This window comes from Chlorocebus sabaeus, chromosome 23 (assembly GCF_047675955.1).
Source record: "Chlorocebus sabaeus isolate Y175 chromosome 23, mChlSab1.0.hap1, whole genome shotgun sequence".
NCBI classification, from domain to species: Eukaryota; Metazoa; Chordata; class Mammalia; order Primates; family Cercopithecidae; genus Chlorocebus; species Chlorocebus sabaeus.
The window spans coordinates 73,752,786-73,770,035 of record NC_132926.1 but is presented as its reverse complement, the minus strand read 5'-3'; the positions used below and the strand labels follow the sequence as shown (position 1 = coordinate 73,770,035).

Sequence of the window (17,250 nt, the reverse complement as noted above, 5' to 3'; positions counted from 1 at the left end):
GAGAAATAGCAATAGGTACTATTTTAACCTCTAGCACACACAAAATAAAATAGCAATATTTTGTCTTATTTTTTACTTGAAAGAAACTGGATAACAGTCTAAGATTTAAAATTCTCCAAATTTTAGAGTGTGCACTGATGCAATAGCTTCCCTTACATAAATACAAGATTCACACAGCAAATCATGGCAATTTAACTGATATTAACAACAACTCTGGCCTTTGTTATGCTTTGTGACTTTAGCTACCGTATGTTAGATAATCTTATTTATCTTGTATTATTTTTCAATATTGTTCACCTAATTCATGAGCAAGCATGGTCAACTGTCAAAGAAAGGCTCATACATTTGAGAATGGGGATATAAAACATAAGATTAAACTAAGTTCATTTTCCCAACCAATGTTAAAAATTGAAAACGGGGAGATTACATCTTTGATAGTTTAAAAACTGAAAACAGCTTGTGTACAGATCTATTAAAATCAATTAGATTTTATTTAATTCTTATTAACAAAAAAGAATAAAAGAACCATTGTAAGTATATTGCTATAACAATGCTCAGACCAGTTTTTTACACATCAGCTGTTACACCCAAAACATGCTGCTTTTGGACTCTGTGTCAAATATATAACAATATTGTAGACCAAATTGGATGTGAAATAATAAAGACTGATATAAATACAAAAAAAAATTCAATAAACTTAGAATCAGGGAGTGGAGGAGACATAATAACCAGATGTTTAATTTAAATCACTGATAGAAATAGTCAGTGTCCTCTTTTCATAAAACACTTGGAAGTTATTTGTATTCAAGAGCAATGGTAAATGTCAAATGACTACTAGACCATCCTTCTGAATACAAGAAAATATCATGCTGTTTAACTCTCTAAACACAAAAAGTGCTTTTAGAAAAACAAAGATAAAGAGCAGCATGTCTTAGTCACAGAGATCAATTTGAGGACCAGAAAATGCTAACAGACACCGTAAGCATAACAGTAAAGTCTTTCAATTACTACACATTTTAAAATTTTGAACTTAAAAAAAGTTCACAGATAAGAACTATTAAAACCTAGGATAAATGTTACACATAAAGGACTGTGACAAGTATTGAAATTTATCTTAATGTGAGAAATCCTGTATTAAAACTAGCAACATTCAGGATAAATTATTATAATAAGTATTGCATGTAAATTAGTATCTAAAAGTTCCATTATACTTTCAATATGAAAGAAAATAATGAACTTAGTTTAAAAATTAAGAATTTTATATATAAATGTCAATTGCATGTGAATCCCAGCTATGACACAGAAAATTGACTGATTAGCCATTCACTTTTCTTGTTTGTCCTCACTTAGTTTTTACTGCAACGATGATGGAAAAATACATCCACTGAAAAGCCAAAGAAAGTCAAAGAAATAATCTAAATTTAATAGAAATAGTATGACCTTCCCCTGAACAAAAGACGTTGAAGAGATTAAATGAGAACATGTGTAAAGTGCCTATCAATTACCTGGGTAATAAAGGTTACTTTCGTCCCCTCGATCCTTACAAGGCTCACTATTATCATTATGTCTTATGTCACCTAAAGAGAGTGACCTTTGAGAACAGCAGGAACTCAGTGCCCCACAGTCTGAGACACAGTACCATGTATTTAGTAGGGGGCTAATAAATGCTTTCTGATTTACTGGAGGATAACAATAATGAACGAATGTAAAACAGAATTAATTGATAGGCTAAACACATTAGTGCATTCCAGTGCCCTCTATATGGAAGGTTACTAACCCATCTCAGCTAAGTGCTGAAATTATAATTAAGTCTGATGGGAAGTTCTAGATTTATACCAATATAATTACAAATATTACTTAGCTTAGTAATATAGTATGGCAAGAACAATGAGATGAGTAATTTAGATGATACTGTAAAGTGGGTTTTAATGTTTGAAACTTCTATTACAGTATACAGGATAAGTGCAAGTAGTGTAATTAAAACCTAAAAGAGCCTGATCTTTAAAACTCTACTGCTCAACCTCATTAAAATGCATGTTTTCTCAATTAATCCAAACTTTTCCATTAAAAACATAAAAATACACTTTCATTCCTTGCAAATAAATCTCTACAATACATATATTCAGGATCAAACACCAAATAACCATTACAGTTAAGTAGGAAAAAAATGACTGAAATAGCACAAGGTTTGAGTACATGAAGCCTAACAAAGGGAAGGAAAGGCAAAGTGAGAGCTCTCGACATTTTCATTTGTAAATTATCCAGCTACAACAAAATAAGCATTTAAAGAACTAGAAGATTAGAAATCCACTCTCCCATCTTTATTTAAATGATACAAACCTTAGCAAAATATTTACTTAGATAACTCATATAACCATGTATATACTGTATCTTATTTATCAATTATAGTAGTCTCCCATTAAATGACTCTTCTACACATGTCCTGCACACAGAAAATTGTTGTGGAATATAATCACCTTATTGCAGAAACAGTTTTCTACTTTTTTTTTTTTTTTTTTTTTGAGACAGATTTCGCTCTTGTGGCCCAGGCTGGAGTACAACGGCATGATCTTGGCTCACTGCAACCTCCGCATTCTGGGTTCAAGTGATTCTCCTACCTCAGTCTCCAGAGTAGCTGGGACCACAGGCACGCGGCACCATACCCAGCTAATTTTTGTATTTTTAGTAGAGATGGGTTTTCACCATGTTAGCCAGGATGGTCTCAATCTCTTGACCTCATGATCCGCCTGCCTCGGCCTCCCAAAGTGCTGGGATTACAGGCGTGAGCCACCACGCCTGACCCAGTTTTCTACCTTTAATTCAATGCATTACCAAGAAATTTATGGTAATACATTGAACTAATGTTAGATATTTAAAACCACAAGATAATATTTATGAACTTTATTATGTGTTATGAATAACTTTTTAAAAATTACTTTAAATTGTCTACATAGGATGTTGATTATAGAGAAGAATTTCACTTTGTACACTTTGTTTTCAGGAAAGTTAATTTATTTGAATTTTCTTTTTCTTAAATGTTTTAATTTCAGTAACTTTAGGGGCACAAGTAGTTTTAGTTACATGGATGAATTCTGTCGTGGTGAGGTATAGGATTTTAGTGTGCCCATCACCTGAATAGTGTACATTGTATCCAATAGGCTGTTTTTATCCCTCACCCTCTCTGAGCCTCCTCACTTGGAGCTCCCATGTCTATTGTAACACTCTACATGCCTTTGTGTACCCACAGTTCAATGCCCCCTTATAAGTGGGAACACATGGTATTTGGTTTTTGATTCCTGAGTTACTTCACTTAGAATAATGACCTTCATTCGGTTCCATTTTCTTTAGAAGATGATATATTTCATATGGTGAATATTATTCAAAAACAAGAGAGAATTTTTAAAAATGGTGATCACATGCCCATTCTAGAGGAGTACATTTTTCAAGAAAAATTTTACTAAGAAAGAAGAGTGAAGTCAAGGCTATCACATAAAGAGTAATTCAGGGTAATTTAAGAAAATATTACTAAAATTTACCAAAACTGGGGAAAATGATTTTATTTTAAAGTATAAAAGGAAATTAAAAGAGGAGAGGCCAGACATGGTAACTTATAGCTCATGCCTATAATCCCAGCACTTTGGGAGGCTGAGGTGAGGGGGGATCAATTAAGGCCAGTAGTTTGACACCAGCCAGGCCAACAGAAACCCCATCTCTATTAAAAATACAAAACTTAGTTGGACGTGGTAGTACACACTTATAATCCCAGCTACTCGGGTGGCTGAGGCAAGAGAATCCCTCGAACCCAGGAGGTGGAGGTCACAGTGAGTGGAGAACATGCCACTGACCGCACTCCAGCCTGGGTGATAGAGCAAGATTCGGTTTCAACAACAACAACAAAAAGGCGGGGGTGGGGGGGAATTTCTTAAATTTAAAGCATTATCTGACACAAATTATTTCTCCTATTTTTAAAAGAATATTTAAATCTAAATAGGCTCTAATTTTAGCTGAAATAGTGCTTTCTATTTTGAAAGGAAAATATTTTTGGAAACTTATCTTTTAAAAACAAATCTTGGAAACTTACTGGGCAAGACTCCTCTCATGCTCATATTTACAAATCTACCTAATCAGTAGTGCTAGCACCACTCTGCAGTTGTTTTCATTATAATAGTCTACTTCTAAGGGTTTTCCTGTATCTCTCTCTTCCTTCCTGCATTATTTCAAAGAAAAATGGGTTAATCATTATTCATAAGAAAAAAACTTCTGATTCTATACTGTATATTAAGCTATTCATCACATGACTTCAATTTCTGAAACAAATTACATATACATACTGAGAACAAAATGTCATCCTTAGGTGCTGATACGATTTGGATTTGTGTTCCCACCGAAATCTCCTGTCAAATTGTAACCCCAATGTTGGAGGAAGGGCCTGTTGGGAGGTGACTGGATCATGGGGGCAGATTTACCCCTTGCTGTTCTCCTGATAGTGAGTGAGTTCTAACAAGAACTGGATGTCTAAAAATGTGTAGTACCTCCCACATCACTCTCTTCCTTCCTTTTCCAGCCATGTAAGATGTGTCTGCTTTTTACCATGCTTGTAAGTTTCCCGAGGCTTCTCCAGCCATACTTCCTGTACAGCCTGCAGAACTGTGAATTATACCTCTTATCTTTATAAATTACCCAGTCTAAGGTAGTTCTTTATGGCAATGCTAGAATGGGCTAATACAGGCGCAGTGGCGTATGCCTGTAGTCCCAGCTACTTGGGAGGCTGAGGCAGAAGGATTGCTTGACCCCAGGAATTGCACCTGGGAAACACAGTGAGACTCCATCTCTGAAAAAACAATGTCACCTTTAAGAAAGGGTTTAAATGTTAATGCTTCAGATAGTTTCTCCAAATCATAAAATCAACCACAAATGTTGCAAAAATGTTAAAGCGACAAAGAACATATCATTACAAACTTACAAGCGTGGCAAAAAGCAAGCACTTCTTAGATGGATAACAAAGAAAATATTCAACAGCCTACTATTGTTACAATTGTTGAGGCAAATATTTGTATTAAAGCACCTAAAAACTTTGCTGCACTTACAAGCAATAGATGCATTAAAAGTATAGATCTAGATGATTTTCAAAACTGAAACATAACAATTTGAAAAGGCACAGCTGCATTCAATTTTAGTTAAGGACATGCCTTGTTATAACAATAATTAGTATTTGCTAAATGTTTTCCTCTAGAAAAGTATTTTTAACATGTTACAAAGGTTACCTGTCATTTATGATCCAGTTCAGACAGAGATTGAGAGAGCTAAGATTTTTGCACCTCTTGACAATTTCCATCACGGTTTCATTATCCAGTTCAGTGATATGACGAAGGTCCAAGCTGGAAAGGTTTCTTAGCTAATGAGATAAATAAAATGAAAGATGAAAAAGGTAAATGCTACATTCACTCTCAAAACTTACAAATGTAGTTTATTACAAGGTAGAGTATCATCGTAAAATATTTAAAATAGATGATAGCCTAGAATCTTTTAATTAAAGATATTGTATATGTAATATTTTATACACTAAATTAAGCATGAGTGTATAGAAATCTATGGTGAGTATCTGAATGGCAACAAACATTAACAGAAAGTAGATTTGGCCAGGTGCAGTGGCTCACATCTGTAATCCCAGCACTTTGGGAAGCTGAGGCAGGTAGATCACGAGGTCAGGAGATTAAGACCATCTTGACCAATATGGTGAAACCCCACCTCTACCAAAATACAAAAAATTAGCTGGGCATGGTGGTGCATCCCTGTAATCCCAGCTACTTGGAAGGCTGAGGCAGGGGAATTGCTTGAACCTGGGAGGCGGAGGCAGCAGTAAGCTGGAATCGCGCCACTGCACTCCAGCCTGGTGACAGAGCAAGACTCCATCTCAAAAAAAGAAAAAAAGAAAGAAAGAAAGAAAGATTTTACTCAAGTATCCTAAAAATCAAGTTACCAATCTATTGTCTAATAGGCAGGCAAGGTATTGAATATATTACATTAAGTACCTACAATTTGATAAGATTATTCTAACATTGTTCAAATTCAGATATTACCTTCATAATTATAATGCCATTTCTGTATATATATTTTTTTATTTTTTTAAAGATGAAATATGACTAAATGGTTAATTCAGAGATAGCTTGGTGATGTATTATCAATGTACTCCAAACTGTACTATTATGGGTATGTGTTTCATCATAAAATGATATAAAATGTGGCTTAAGAAGCAAAAGTTTCTCCAGGTTCCACCTTCTCCATGTCTTCATTTTCTGTTTAAGTTTCTTATCTTCCCCTGGTGTTTAGCCTCTAAAGCAAATTAATGACAATATTTACATAAAGGTGGTAGGATCTTATCTTAATTATCCTCTTCAAATAACTACCTTTTCAAATATTAAGCTATTTTTGCTTAATAATATGCAAAACTTAATCTGGAGACATATGATAGACCAAATAACACAAATATCCCTCCCACCAAAGATATCTATGCTCTAATATGTTACCTTATAAGGCAAAGGGGATTTTGCAGATGTGATTAAAGGTATGGATCTTGAGATGGGTAGACGATCCCAGGTTATCTGAGTAGGCCCAGTGTAATCACTGGAGACCCTTACAAGCACAGGCTTACTCAGAGAAAGCCAGAGAGATGTAATGGAAGATACAGGAGATGTTTCACTCATGAAAGGGATTCAAGATACCTTTACTAACTTCAAATATTGAGGAAAGGGCCAGAAGCCAAGGAATATGGGCAGCTTTAGAGTTGGAAACAGCCCTCAGCTGACAGCCAGAAAGAAATAAGGACCTCAGACTTAGAACCTTAAGGATTTTAATTCTGCCAAAAAAAAAAAAAAAAAAAAAAAAAAAACCTGTAAGAGCGAGCAAGAAAATAGATGCTTCCTTCAGAAACACAGCTGACATCCTGAATTTACCCTAGTGAGACCTGTGTCAGACAGGCTTCTAACTTATAGAATCGTGAAATAATAAACTAGTGCTGTTTTAAGTTGCTAAGTGTGTGAGAATTTAAGTCAGTTCAGCTTAAACCCCAAGAGAAGAGCAGACACTTGAATCTCCACTGAAAATGTTCTATATTTCTGCTGTCTGATATAGTAATCACTAATCACTTGTACCTATTGAGCACCTAAAATGTGACCAGTGTGACAGGGGACCTGAACTTTTAATTTTATTTAATTTTAAATAATTTGCATTTAATTTTTATATCTGCACGTGGCTAATGGCTACAGTGTTGGACAGGACAGCTCAAAAGAATGGTCGTTGGAAGGATAGGAGGTAAACCTGCCAGGCAGTACTCACACTCTCTTTCCACTTCAGCTCCCAATCGGAGAAGCTACACAGAGAGAGTTCACAGAGTCACTACTCAATGCTGTCTGAAGCATGCTGCTCAACTATGGAGAGAGACAGATAGCTGCCACACGTAAAACACAAAAAGGTCCACAACAGCAGGTAAATTCTTTCTAACTGAGACAGCAAGTGTATGTACCAGCTTCTTCTAAGAGCTAGGTTGTAGGCATTAGTAAAGGCAGAGCTTCAGGAAAAGCTCTCTGCAATTGGCTTATCAGGTAAGACGTCCAAGGAAGTCACATCCAGTCCAGTATGGGACTCAGCAAAATGATGCTCCAGAACAGACGCAGGACAAGCAAAGAAGAAATGGGTTCTCCAAAGTTCCTATTCAATAACCACACGTTAAGGGTTTCAGCAACATCAGAACATAATTGGTACTTGGCAACCAAAGCACACAGGAATGGACTCGCTAAAACAGACCTTTCTGGCTGTCTCAGTAGCTTCAGGCAACTGACCAGTCAGAACCTTGGTCAACTCCCTCAGTTTCCCCTTCCTCAAGGTTCATGTTACTAAAATAATTATAATCAATACTAAGCCCAGGGCTCAAAGGTGAGCTGTTTGGGCTGCAAACATAGCCCCTGATTCCTATGTCTTATCTCTCATTGTAGCTAACTTTTTTTTAAGTATCTAAAAGTACAAGAAGAAGAGAGACAAATAAAATACAAAATAAATAGCAAAATAAGTTTCTATAACTTTTCTGACCTCCTAGAATTCACCTAAGGGAATAAAGGGCTGATAAGAATGCTCTTTGCTATGTGTTCTTCCTTCCCAACACGTGATCTGCATGTGGTGGGCACAGAAATTGAAATCACCCACAGTCATGGCTATGCTTGGAGCAAAATGGAAGGCCAACATCTTTTATGAACAGGAGACACCAGAAGGATAGATGGCAATGTACATCTATCAACTCACTAGTTCTGTGGGTCAGGAGACCAGACATGGCTTAGCTGTGTCCTCTGCCTAGGGTTTCTCAAGGCAATCAAGATCTCAACTGGGACTATATTTCTTTCTAGAGCTCAAGTCCTCTTACAAGCTCATGTAGTTGCTGGAAGAATTCATGGGATGGGATGGGATGGGATGGGATAGGATGGCAATAAAATGAAAGAAACAATGGTAATGCCAAAAAGCACAAGTCTCAGACTCAGCGTTTTTTTGTTGTTATTTTTCATGAGAGGAAGGAAAGTAATAGCCTGAAAGCAGCTCTGGAAAGCAAAGAGGATCCTGCCCTCACCTCCTGACCCTGAGAGAAACACACTGAGAAAATGTGGTAGGCAAAATTCTACGATGATCCCAATGGCCTTTGCTCTATAGTAATCCCTGCCCCCTTGAGTGTGGACAGGACCCATGATTAGGACGGAAATTCTCCTTATAAAGCAAAGAGATTTTGCAGCTGTAATTATGGTTCCTGATTAGTTGACACTGAATGAATCAAAAGGGAAAGTATCCTAGGTGGGCCTAACATAATCAGTTAAGCCCTTACAAAGGGTCTAGAGGTCAGAGAAATAATCCTGCTTGGCCTTGAAGAACTAAGCAACTGTGCTGTGAAAAGGACTATGGGAGGCTTCTGAGGATTGGCCACTGGCTGAGGGCCAGCAAGAAAATGAGGATGTTAGTTCTACAACCACGAGGAACCGAATTCTTCCAGCAACTACATGAGCTTATAAGAAGACTTGAGCTCTAGAAAGAAATACAGCCCCAGCTGACATCTTGATTGCCTTGTTAAACCATAGGCAGAGGACACAGCTAAGCTATGTCTGTCTGGTCTCCTGACCCACAGAACTAGTGAGATGATAAATGCACATTGTTTTAAGCTGCTAAACTTGTAGTAATTTGTTGTGTATCAGTAGAAAACAAATACAGGAGGGCTGTGGGGAGGTTGTATTGCTGAAGAAAAGTCAGGCTTCACTCAAGACAAGGGGAATATCCTTGCCCACTTTAAAGTCTGAGGCTCTCTGTCCTTCTTCAGATACTTATGCTCACGAAAGCACAGAGTGAGAGGCTTAGTCCATTCAGCCTTCTCCTCTAGGTTTGTCTTCAGCTTCCAAGAAAATACTTCCTAGAAAACAGTCAGTTATGATGTGGCCACTCTTGTCAGAAGAAAGAGAAATAGAGACAGAGAGGCCGAGAAAGAGACAGAGACAGAGAAAGATACCTAGAAAGTGGGGAGGTCCTCCTAAATTTCTTAAACCGACTCTTACTCATGGGAAGATGGGTTTAATGGAAACACTTTATGGAAATATTTGCACAGCTTCTGGCCTTTACTCAATTCATAGTTGTCAATAGTCATGTACTTCCATATATATCTTAACACAGGTTAACTGCCTTTTTATGTTCCCTAAAGTTTTATTTTTCACAAGATTTTGCATTAGGGCTAGAGAGGTGGATAAAATGGTTTCACTGGTCAAGTTTTCTTGTTTTTGATTGAGCAAAGATGAATTTGTATGTGTCAAGGATCTGAGTCACTGTTAAATTTGATAATCCTCATATTACTGTTCCCCACACTTCTATTTTCTACCTAAAAATCACCATTTTTAAAAATCACATTGTCTTTACAGCTAACTTCCTTTATAGGGCATTTTTGATCCCTACACCCAAAAAGTTTTTATCACTGTTGGAAATATACTGTTCCAGTAACATGTAAAAAGAACCAGACAGCCCTTGAGAACTGCAGATGCTAGGCAGGTTTCTGGGCTCATGTGCTGACAGCAGCCCCATGTTGGTATCACAGGAAAAGAAGAAATAAACTACATTAAATGGACCTATAGGGCTGTCTGAAAATACTTTGACATACGACTCTTAAACCTATAAACATTAAGGATTAATTTTGCTATTTGTAACTATATGCATATGTGAACTACTGAATAAAACCATACTAAATATACATATAGCATGACTTTATTTTCCCAATTTATCTTTTACCATAGTTTCTAGGAAGATTCAAAGTCACAAAAATTTTATCCAGCTACATAAATATCTCCTACACATACATATTTGGGGTTCTAGCACAGCTTCTGACACAGAGTTTCTATGTGAATTCTTACCTATCTCTTGGCTTCCTTCATTGTAATGCAACTCTTCATCACAACAGTTTGAATGTACTTAATGCCACTAAACTGTACATTTTAAATGGTTAAAATAGTATATTTTATGTTACATACATTTTACCACAATAAAAAAATTCACATATCAACAAGAAGATGGTGAGAGCATACAATGAAAATTGTATAGAGAAGAAAATATAAAGCTGCTTGTGCCAGTTCAGCCGAATACCTTATCAAATTGCAGATACTGGATAGAGAGATGTTGGCAAATCTAAGCTATTTTATAGACTTGTGAAAATCCAAAAATATCTAAACTTTGAGTTCTATTTGACTCTTGAACTTTTAGAAAGCTTGCACCCAGGCCTACTCCTCACAGTAAGGTAGACCAGATGACGGATGACACTGGGCTACTTGTGACTCTTACTGCCCTGCATGTACTGTCCATAAATAAAACATTTCTCACTCTTCCAGTGGAGCACAAATGTATCCATGAAGAAACAGGTTTATTTGAGCTCTTACGCTCCAGGCTTCTACAGGGATCTTAAAGACTATTTTACTCTTGTTTTCTCATGAGCTGACAGTCACTACATTCACATGGCCTTCCTCAAAACCACTTTGGCCAACTCAACTTGAAATATGACAGTATCCAAAGGCAGTTCCAAGAGACTAATCCCCAGTAACCAGCATCATTACAAGACACAAAACAAGCACTTCTATGAGATGTGGTATTTGTATTCAAAACTCCACAAACAGTCCTGTCAAATTCATCACATTTCTTTCTTCACTATGGGAATTTCATAACGGTGCCCTCCAGTGTTTCACGAAAAGCTACCTAAAAATAATCTTTCATAGTCTCAAACAGATAATTACATTTAGGAAACTGACATTTTAATTAAACTTACTTTCCTTATAATTCACTGGTAGTTGTGAGTTATACAAATCACAGAGGATTTGAATAAGCAAAGCCTTACAATCAAGATCTAAATGTTTCACTCCAATTTTTAAATATTTAGCAAGGTATTTTAACAGAAACACAAGTCAGAATGTAGAATATGGGAAATCATCTTTCAGTTTAATACTGCTTTTTTTAGGAAAAAATGTGACATCTAATTAATTCATGTTAAAGATTAAAATTAGTCAATGATTGGTATGACCATGTATGTATTTAAATATAAAATGAGACACTAAAATGTTACCTAGGAAACATAGGCTTGGTGGATTATAGAAAGACCTCAAATGGGTCAGGAGTTCAAGACCAGCCTGACCAACGTGGTGAAACCCCGCCTCTACTAAAAATACAAAAATTAGCTGGGCATGGTGGCACGTGCCTGTAGTGTCAGATACTCAGGAGGCAGAGGCAGGTGAATCACTTGAACCTGGGAGGCAGAGGATGTACTGAGCCGAGATCAGACCATTGCACTCTGGCCTGAGTGACAGAGCGAGACTCTGTCAAGAAAGAAAAGAAAAGAGAAGAGAAAAGAAAAAAGACTTCAAATGGTTTCCAAATTTTCTTAAGGCCCTACAAAAGTTAAAAATGAAACAAGACCCTCAATTGTAAAGGTTGACTGAAGTGGATGAACTAACAAAAGAGGACTCACAGTACCTTAGCAAAGGCAGCATGGATGTTCTATCACTTCAGGACTCAGACCTTGAGAAGGTCTGATATCTACACTTAGAGAAGGACTTGGTTGGACAAGGGAGGGAACAAGGCATATACCTTCTACTCATTAACTAGGCTGGAACCTCAGCTAGTGTATTAAAATGTAATAAAAATCTAAATAAGCCACATTTAGGACATCCGGTAAATCCTTCCCAGCGTCTGAGCGTAGAACTGAAAGGCTCTAGATAGCCTTAAAGTTTCACAGAGACAACAACAATTTCTAGTACTAACTATGAAAACAGGACTTCCAGGGTCTTGGAATTAATAGTAGCTACGATCTTAATTCTCAGGCAACTTCTCTATGTATTCTCTTTCACCCACTGCCTTCTTAATCACACTGGGCTTTTGTTTCTTTGCATTATTTTCAAGTCCAAGGTCTGTTTGGTTTTGCCATTCTCCTACTAGATCTGACATTATTCTCCATTTTATTCATTCTGTTTTGCTTTCTGGGATATTTTATGGCCCCGCTTCTCCTCAAAGCTGTCCCTTCTAACTCCTTTTTGTTACATCACTAGCCAGATTAATCTTCTTGAAACAATTTCGATCAAATCTCCCACCTTCTCCAAAGCCTTTAGGAAACAAAAATATTTCTGCTGCAAGAAGGAATCCCAGAGCTTCCCTGTCAAGGACCTTCACTGTCCATCCCTACCATTCCCTGAAATCCGTTAAGCCAACTCGAACCTCTTTCCCCAGATTTTGAGAAGTTGTTCTCACTATGCTAGGTGAACTGTGTTTATTATTTTAAAACTGCTCTCACTTCACTTATTTTACTCTGATAACTTACTCTGATAACTTAGACATATCTGTTCTCCTCTCCCTTCTTCTTATTCCACTACCTGGTTCAAATCTCATCTTCTTCACAAAGCCTTTTTGATTAATATAGAGAGGAAAAAATAAAGTCTTGGAAATATAATATACTTGCCTTAATGCAAATTATTAACTAGGCAGTTCCCAACGTATCTATGCTCTTTAAATGGGGCATCATTAATTGGCAACAGCTACCAAGGAACCAGGCAACAATCTTTCCTTCCTGCTACAACTACTTAGGAATGCCCTCTTTGACTTCTCTTCACCCTCCCTTACCTGATTCCTTCCTTCTCCCCCTCCAGCCTTTCCTAGGCTGTGCTGCTCAGGATCAATCTCTCATCACAAACATTTGAAATCTAATCTTAATTCTTAAGCTGGGCCTAATCTGAGTCTCTGAGGTAGCAGTTGTGGTGACTCTTTATTCATTCATTCACATTCATTTAAATGTTTCCTGAGCACCTGGCTCTAACCTTGGCTCCAAGTTAGGATAACCAGGGAACATAAAAAAGAAGACTGACGGCCAGGCCCCATACTTAGAGATTTTGATTTAATTGCCTTGGAACAGGGTGAGCCACGAGTATTTCTGAAAAAGACAGCCAGTTGATCTCAGCCTGGACTGGTAGCTGCTTCTCTGGTGCAGTGCAATTGATATTTAAAAATCCAGTTACTGGGCCAGGCGCAGTGGCTCACACTTGTAATCCCAGCACTTTGGGAGGCCGAAGTGGGCAGATCACGAGGTCAGGAGATCGAGACCATCCTGGCTAACATGGTGAAACCCCGTCTCTACTAAAAATACAAAATAATTAGCCATGCTGGCGGGTGCCTGTAGTCCCAGCTAATCAGGAGGCTGTGGCAGAAGAATGACATGAACCCGGGAGGCAGAGCTTGCAGTGAGCCGAGATCGCACCACTGCACTCCAGCCTGGGCAACAGAGTGAGACTCTGTCTCAAAAAAAAAAAAAAATCCAGTTACTGAAAGTACAAAAATAATTTGTAAAGCTTAGTCTCTTTAGCCACTCAAAAAATGCAAAAGGTATCATTCATGTAGTCAGTAACTATTGATTAAGCAGCTATTGTGTACCAGGAACTTTCCTAGCTGATAAAAATACAGCAGCAAACAAAAAAGCAAAAATCTCAGTCCATAGAATGGTTATATTTTCTAGTTGGGGGGTTGCAGTGGGCAATAAATAAAACAAACAAATATGTTAAAAGGTATTAAGTACTATAGAGAAAAATAAAGCAAGACAAGCTGAATAGAGAAGAGAGAGAGGGAAGATGGGCATAATTTTAAACAGGCAGTCAAGGATGATCTTACTGAAAAGATGATATTTGTGCAAAGATTTAAAGGAAGTGAAGGAGCAAACAAAACCAGGCTGATATCTGGGGCAAGAGTTAGGACAGTGCAAAGGCCCTGAGATAGAAACTGGCCCAGCGCTTTGGAAGATGAGTAAGGAGCCAGTGGTGCTGCAGCAGAGTGAATGGAATGAAAACTAACAGGAGACATGGTCAAAGAGGAGAGCTAAGAAGAACAGATAGCACAGGGTCTTGTGGGTCCTATAAGGATTTTAGCTTTTGCTCTGAGAAATTTGGGGAACCTCTGGAGGGTTTTGAACAGGAGTGGACCATGTTCCAAATTAGTTTTGAAATGATCACCCTAGCTTCTGTGTTGAATTCAGAACACAGATCCAAGGGTGGAAGCAGAGAGAAGCTATATTGAATTAATTCAGTCAAGAGTTATCAGTGACTTGGACCACTACGATAGCAGTTGGAGGTGGATGAAGTGATTTTGGCCACACAGTATTTGAAAGTAGAATCAACAGAAATTTTTTGACAAATATCTTATGGGGCATGAGAGAAAAAGAGGAGTCAAGGACGATTCCAAGAGTTTTGGTTTGAGCAATCAGAAAATATCATTGCAACTAACAAAGACAGTTTGGGGGCAGGCAGAAAAGATACTTTTCTTTTGAATATGCTACGTTTGAGATGCCTAGATAACCAAGTAGAGACGTCAAATAAATTTAGGAGCCAGTAGCACATAAATGACATTTGCGCCTCTACATTCAATATATAATGGTATTAATTATATATAAATGTGTTAAATTCATTAACTAGGTACAAACAGTAGTCTTACAATTTATAGTGAATAAATTTTGAATTAATTGATTGAATTAATGTGCAGGCATACATTCTCACAGTAATAAAATAGAACACAAAGAGCCTAGCCCAATTCTTTTAAAAAAAAAAAAAAACATTTATAACAATAGTGTCCCCCAGGCCATCTGAGGCAGTTACAAGGCAGAATTCATTTCCTTAGTCTACAACAGCATAATTCAGCCTTCACAGCCCCAGCGCATGTCCTCTGTAAAGCTACTTGGGATGCCAGCATTCAGAGCAGGAGACTCTGCCCTCTGTACCCCCACTGATGTTGCTTATTCTTTCACCATGTTGTTAACCAGGCTGCTTTATAATCTGGTCTAATTTAAGTGTATGTTCCTTCCACTAGAGTCAAAAGGAAGCTACTGCAGGTCAGGACCATGTCTTACTCACTTTTGTGTCGCCAGTGCTTAACACAGTATGAGGTGCATTAAACACATTTATTAAATGCTTAGAACTGAATGAGTAAATTTGAAATCAGGATCAAAACTTTAGATATGACTTTATTTATTTAAGTTTCCAGAAATCAGTTCTCCGTTCTCTTAACTCCATCAAATGCAGGATCTGCAGCTCTGAGGCTACATGCTTTTAAAGTTCTTCTATTTGAACATAAAGTTAAGTAATATGTAAACATTAAATAATAAAACACAACCTTCTCATAGCATACAATTAAAGGTCATTTCAGAACAAGCAGCATAATGAGTTCTCTATTTACATATTTGTTCTTAAAATCCAGAACTTTTTTTTTAAGAGCCTCTGTAAGTTATCAGTTTGAAGTATGTGGCAGGAATTTTTAGTAGTTCACCAAAATTTTAATCACTGTCTGCTGCTGCAGAAATGTGAATTTGTTAATTGGATTTCTGCTTCTCAATATACCAATTCAGAATGGATGCTCTGCTCCTCCTCTTTCACTCTGGCAGTCACACAGTCTCTAATTGACTTTTTTTTCTAGGACTTTTCTTTCCACCAAATCTCTTTCTTTCCTCCATATAAGATTTCTAGAGCTCATAACAAACTACAAACAGCACTTAAAGTTAGCAACGCTAAGCAGCCTTGTCACTTTTTTACCCAGCAGGAGCTAAGAATGAAAATTTCCCTTCAATTAAAAAATAAAATATTCACACTGCTTCACTCAAAGAAGAAAAGAAATAAAAGCTTAAGTAAATTAAGGGTAAATTAAGTCAAACGTGAATGCAAGCAAGAAGAGACTGCTTCAACTAATTGAACTGGTTGTGTACTTCATTTCCTCATATCAAGTTCAGAGATCTACAAAAAAGGAGACAGTTCACAAAATTTTGAAGCAATTTCAGTCACTTGCACTCATGGATCACACTTCAAAGGGTCAAAAGTTTTCAAAATATATTCCAAATGAAAGTTTTACAATCTTATTTTTTAAAGTAGTGAAATAACTAAAATGCCATTAGCCCAAGACGAAAGCTTACCATATCCAAGCCAAGTGACCTGTACACTGGCCTCTTGATCTTATACTGTCTATTAAAGCAATACAGTCAAATCATTTCACTCATTATTTCTAAATGTATTAAGCTAAAAACAAAGGAATGACAGTAATGCTTTTTAACTTAATGCATGTTCTGTCATATATTTTTATTTTCTGGCATTCCAAAAATGTTACAGAAATGTTGTGTCTACACTCTCAAATAAAATATCTTTTTTTTCCTGGTTTACAGTATGCAACTGGGACTCACCTTCACATGGAAAATCTCATGGCCTTACATTCTCATTTATTGGTCTCAACTCTAAGTTAATGAAAAATGCCTAAACTTTAATTTCAGAAATCAGTTTTTCCATTCTGTGACCAGCTACTGTTTCAAAGACTGGATGAGAAACTTTCGTCTTTTGAGTCAAAAAGCTGTAGTGCACAGGGTAATAACCATCAGCTGAGCCACCTGCAATCTTTGGGTTTTCCACACTATCACAAAAAGATTCTCTAATATGTGGAGAAACACCATGAGGCCCCTGTCAACAGGTCCCTATGGCTTCTCTCTGTAGAAGGTTTACTGCATAGACCTAGAATACTCTAAGTCACCCAGGAAGAAACCAAATCACCTAGGCATTCAGTAGCAGCTTTCTCTCCTTCCAATCTTAAGCCATTTTTATGATAAAAAAAATTCCAAAATGTATATATAATTCTCCCCCAACCCGTGCTCCAAAGTCTGCAAAGAAAGTCACAAGTCTAATATTAATA

The 17,250-nt window shown here is 37.1% G+C and overlaps 1 protein-coding gene across 1 annotated transcript in view; it reads right to left on the bottom strand.

Annotated features, from left to right (window-relative positions):
* The window catches only part of FBXL17 (F-box and leucine rich repeat protein 17), a 537,807-nt gene that overhangs the window by 323,649 nt on the left and 196,908 nt on the right, over positions 1-17,250 (bottom strand). Inside the window, exon 6 of the mRNA XM_008014095.3 lies at positions 5,265-5,395. Coding sequence (XP_008012286.1) covers positions 5,265-5,395 — 131 coding nt within the window. The remainder of the gene's footprint in view (positions 1-5,264; positions 5,396-17,250) is intronic.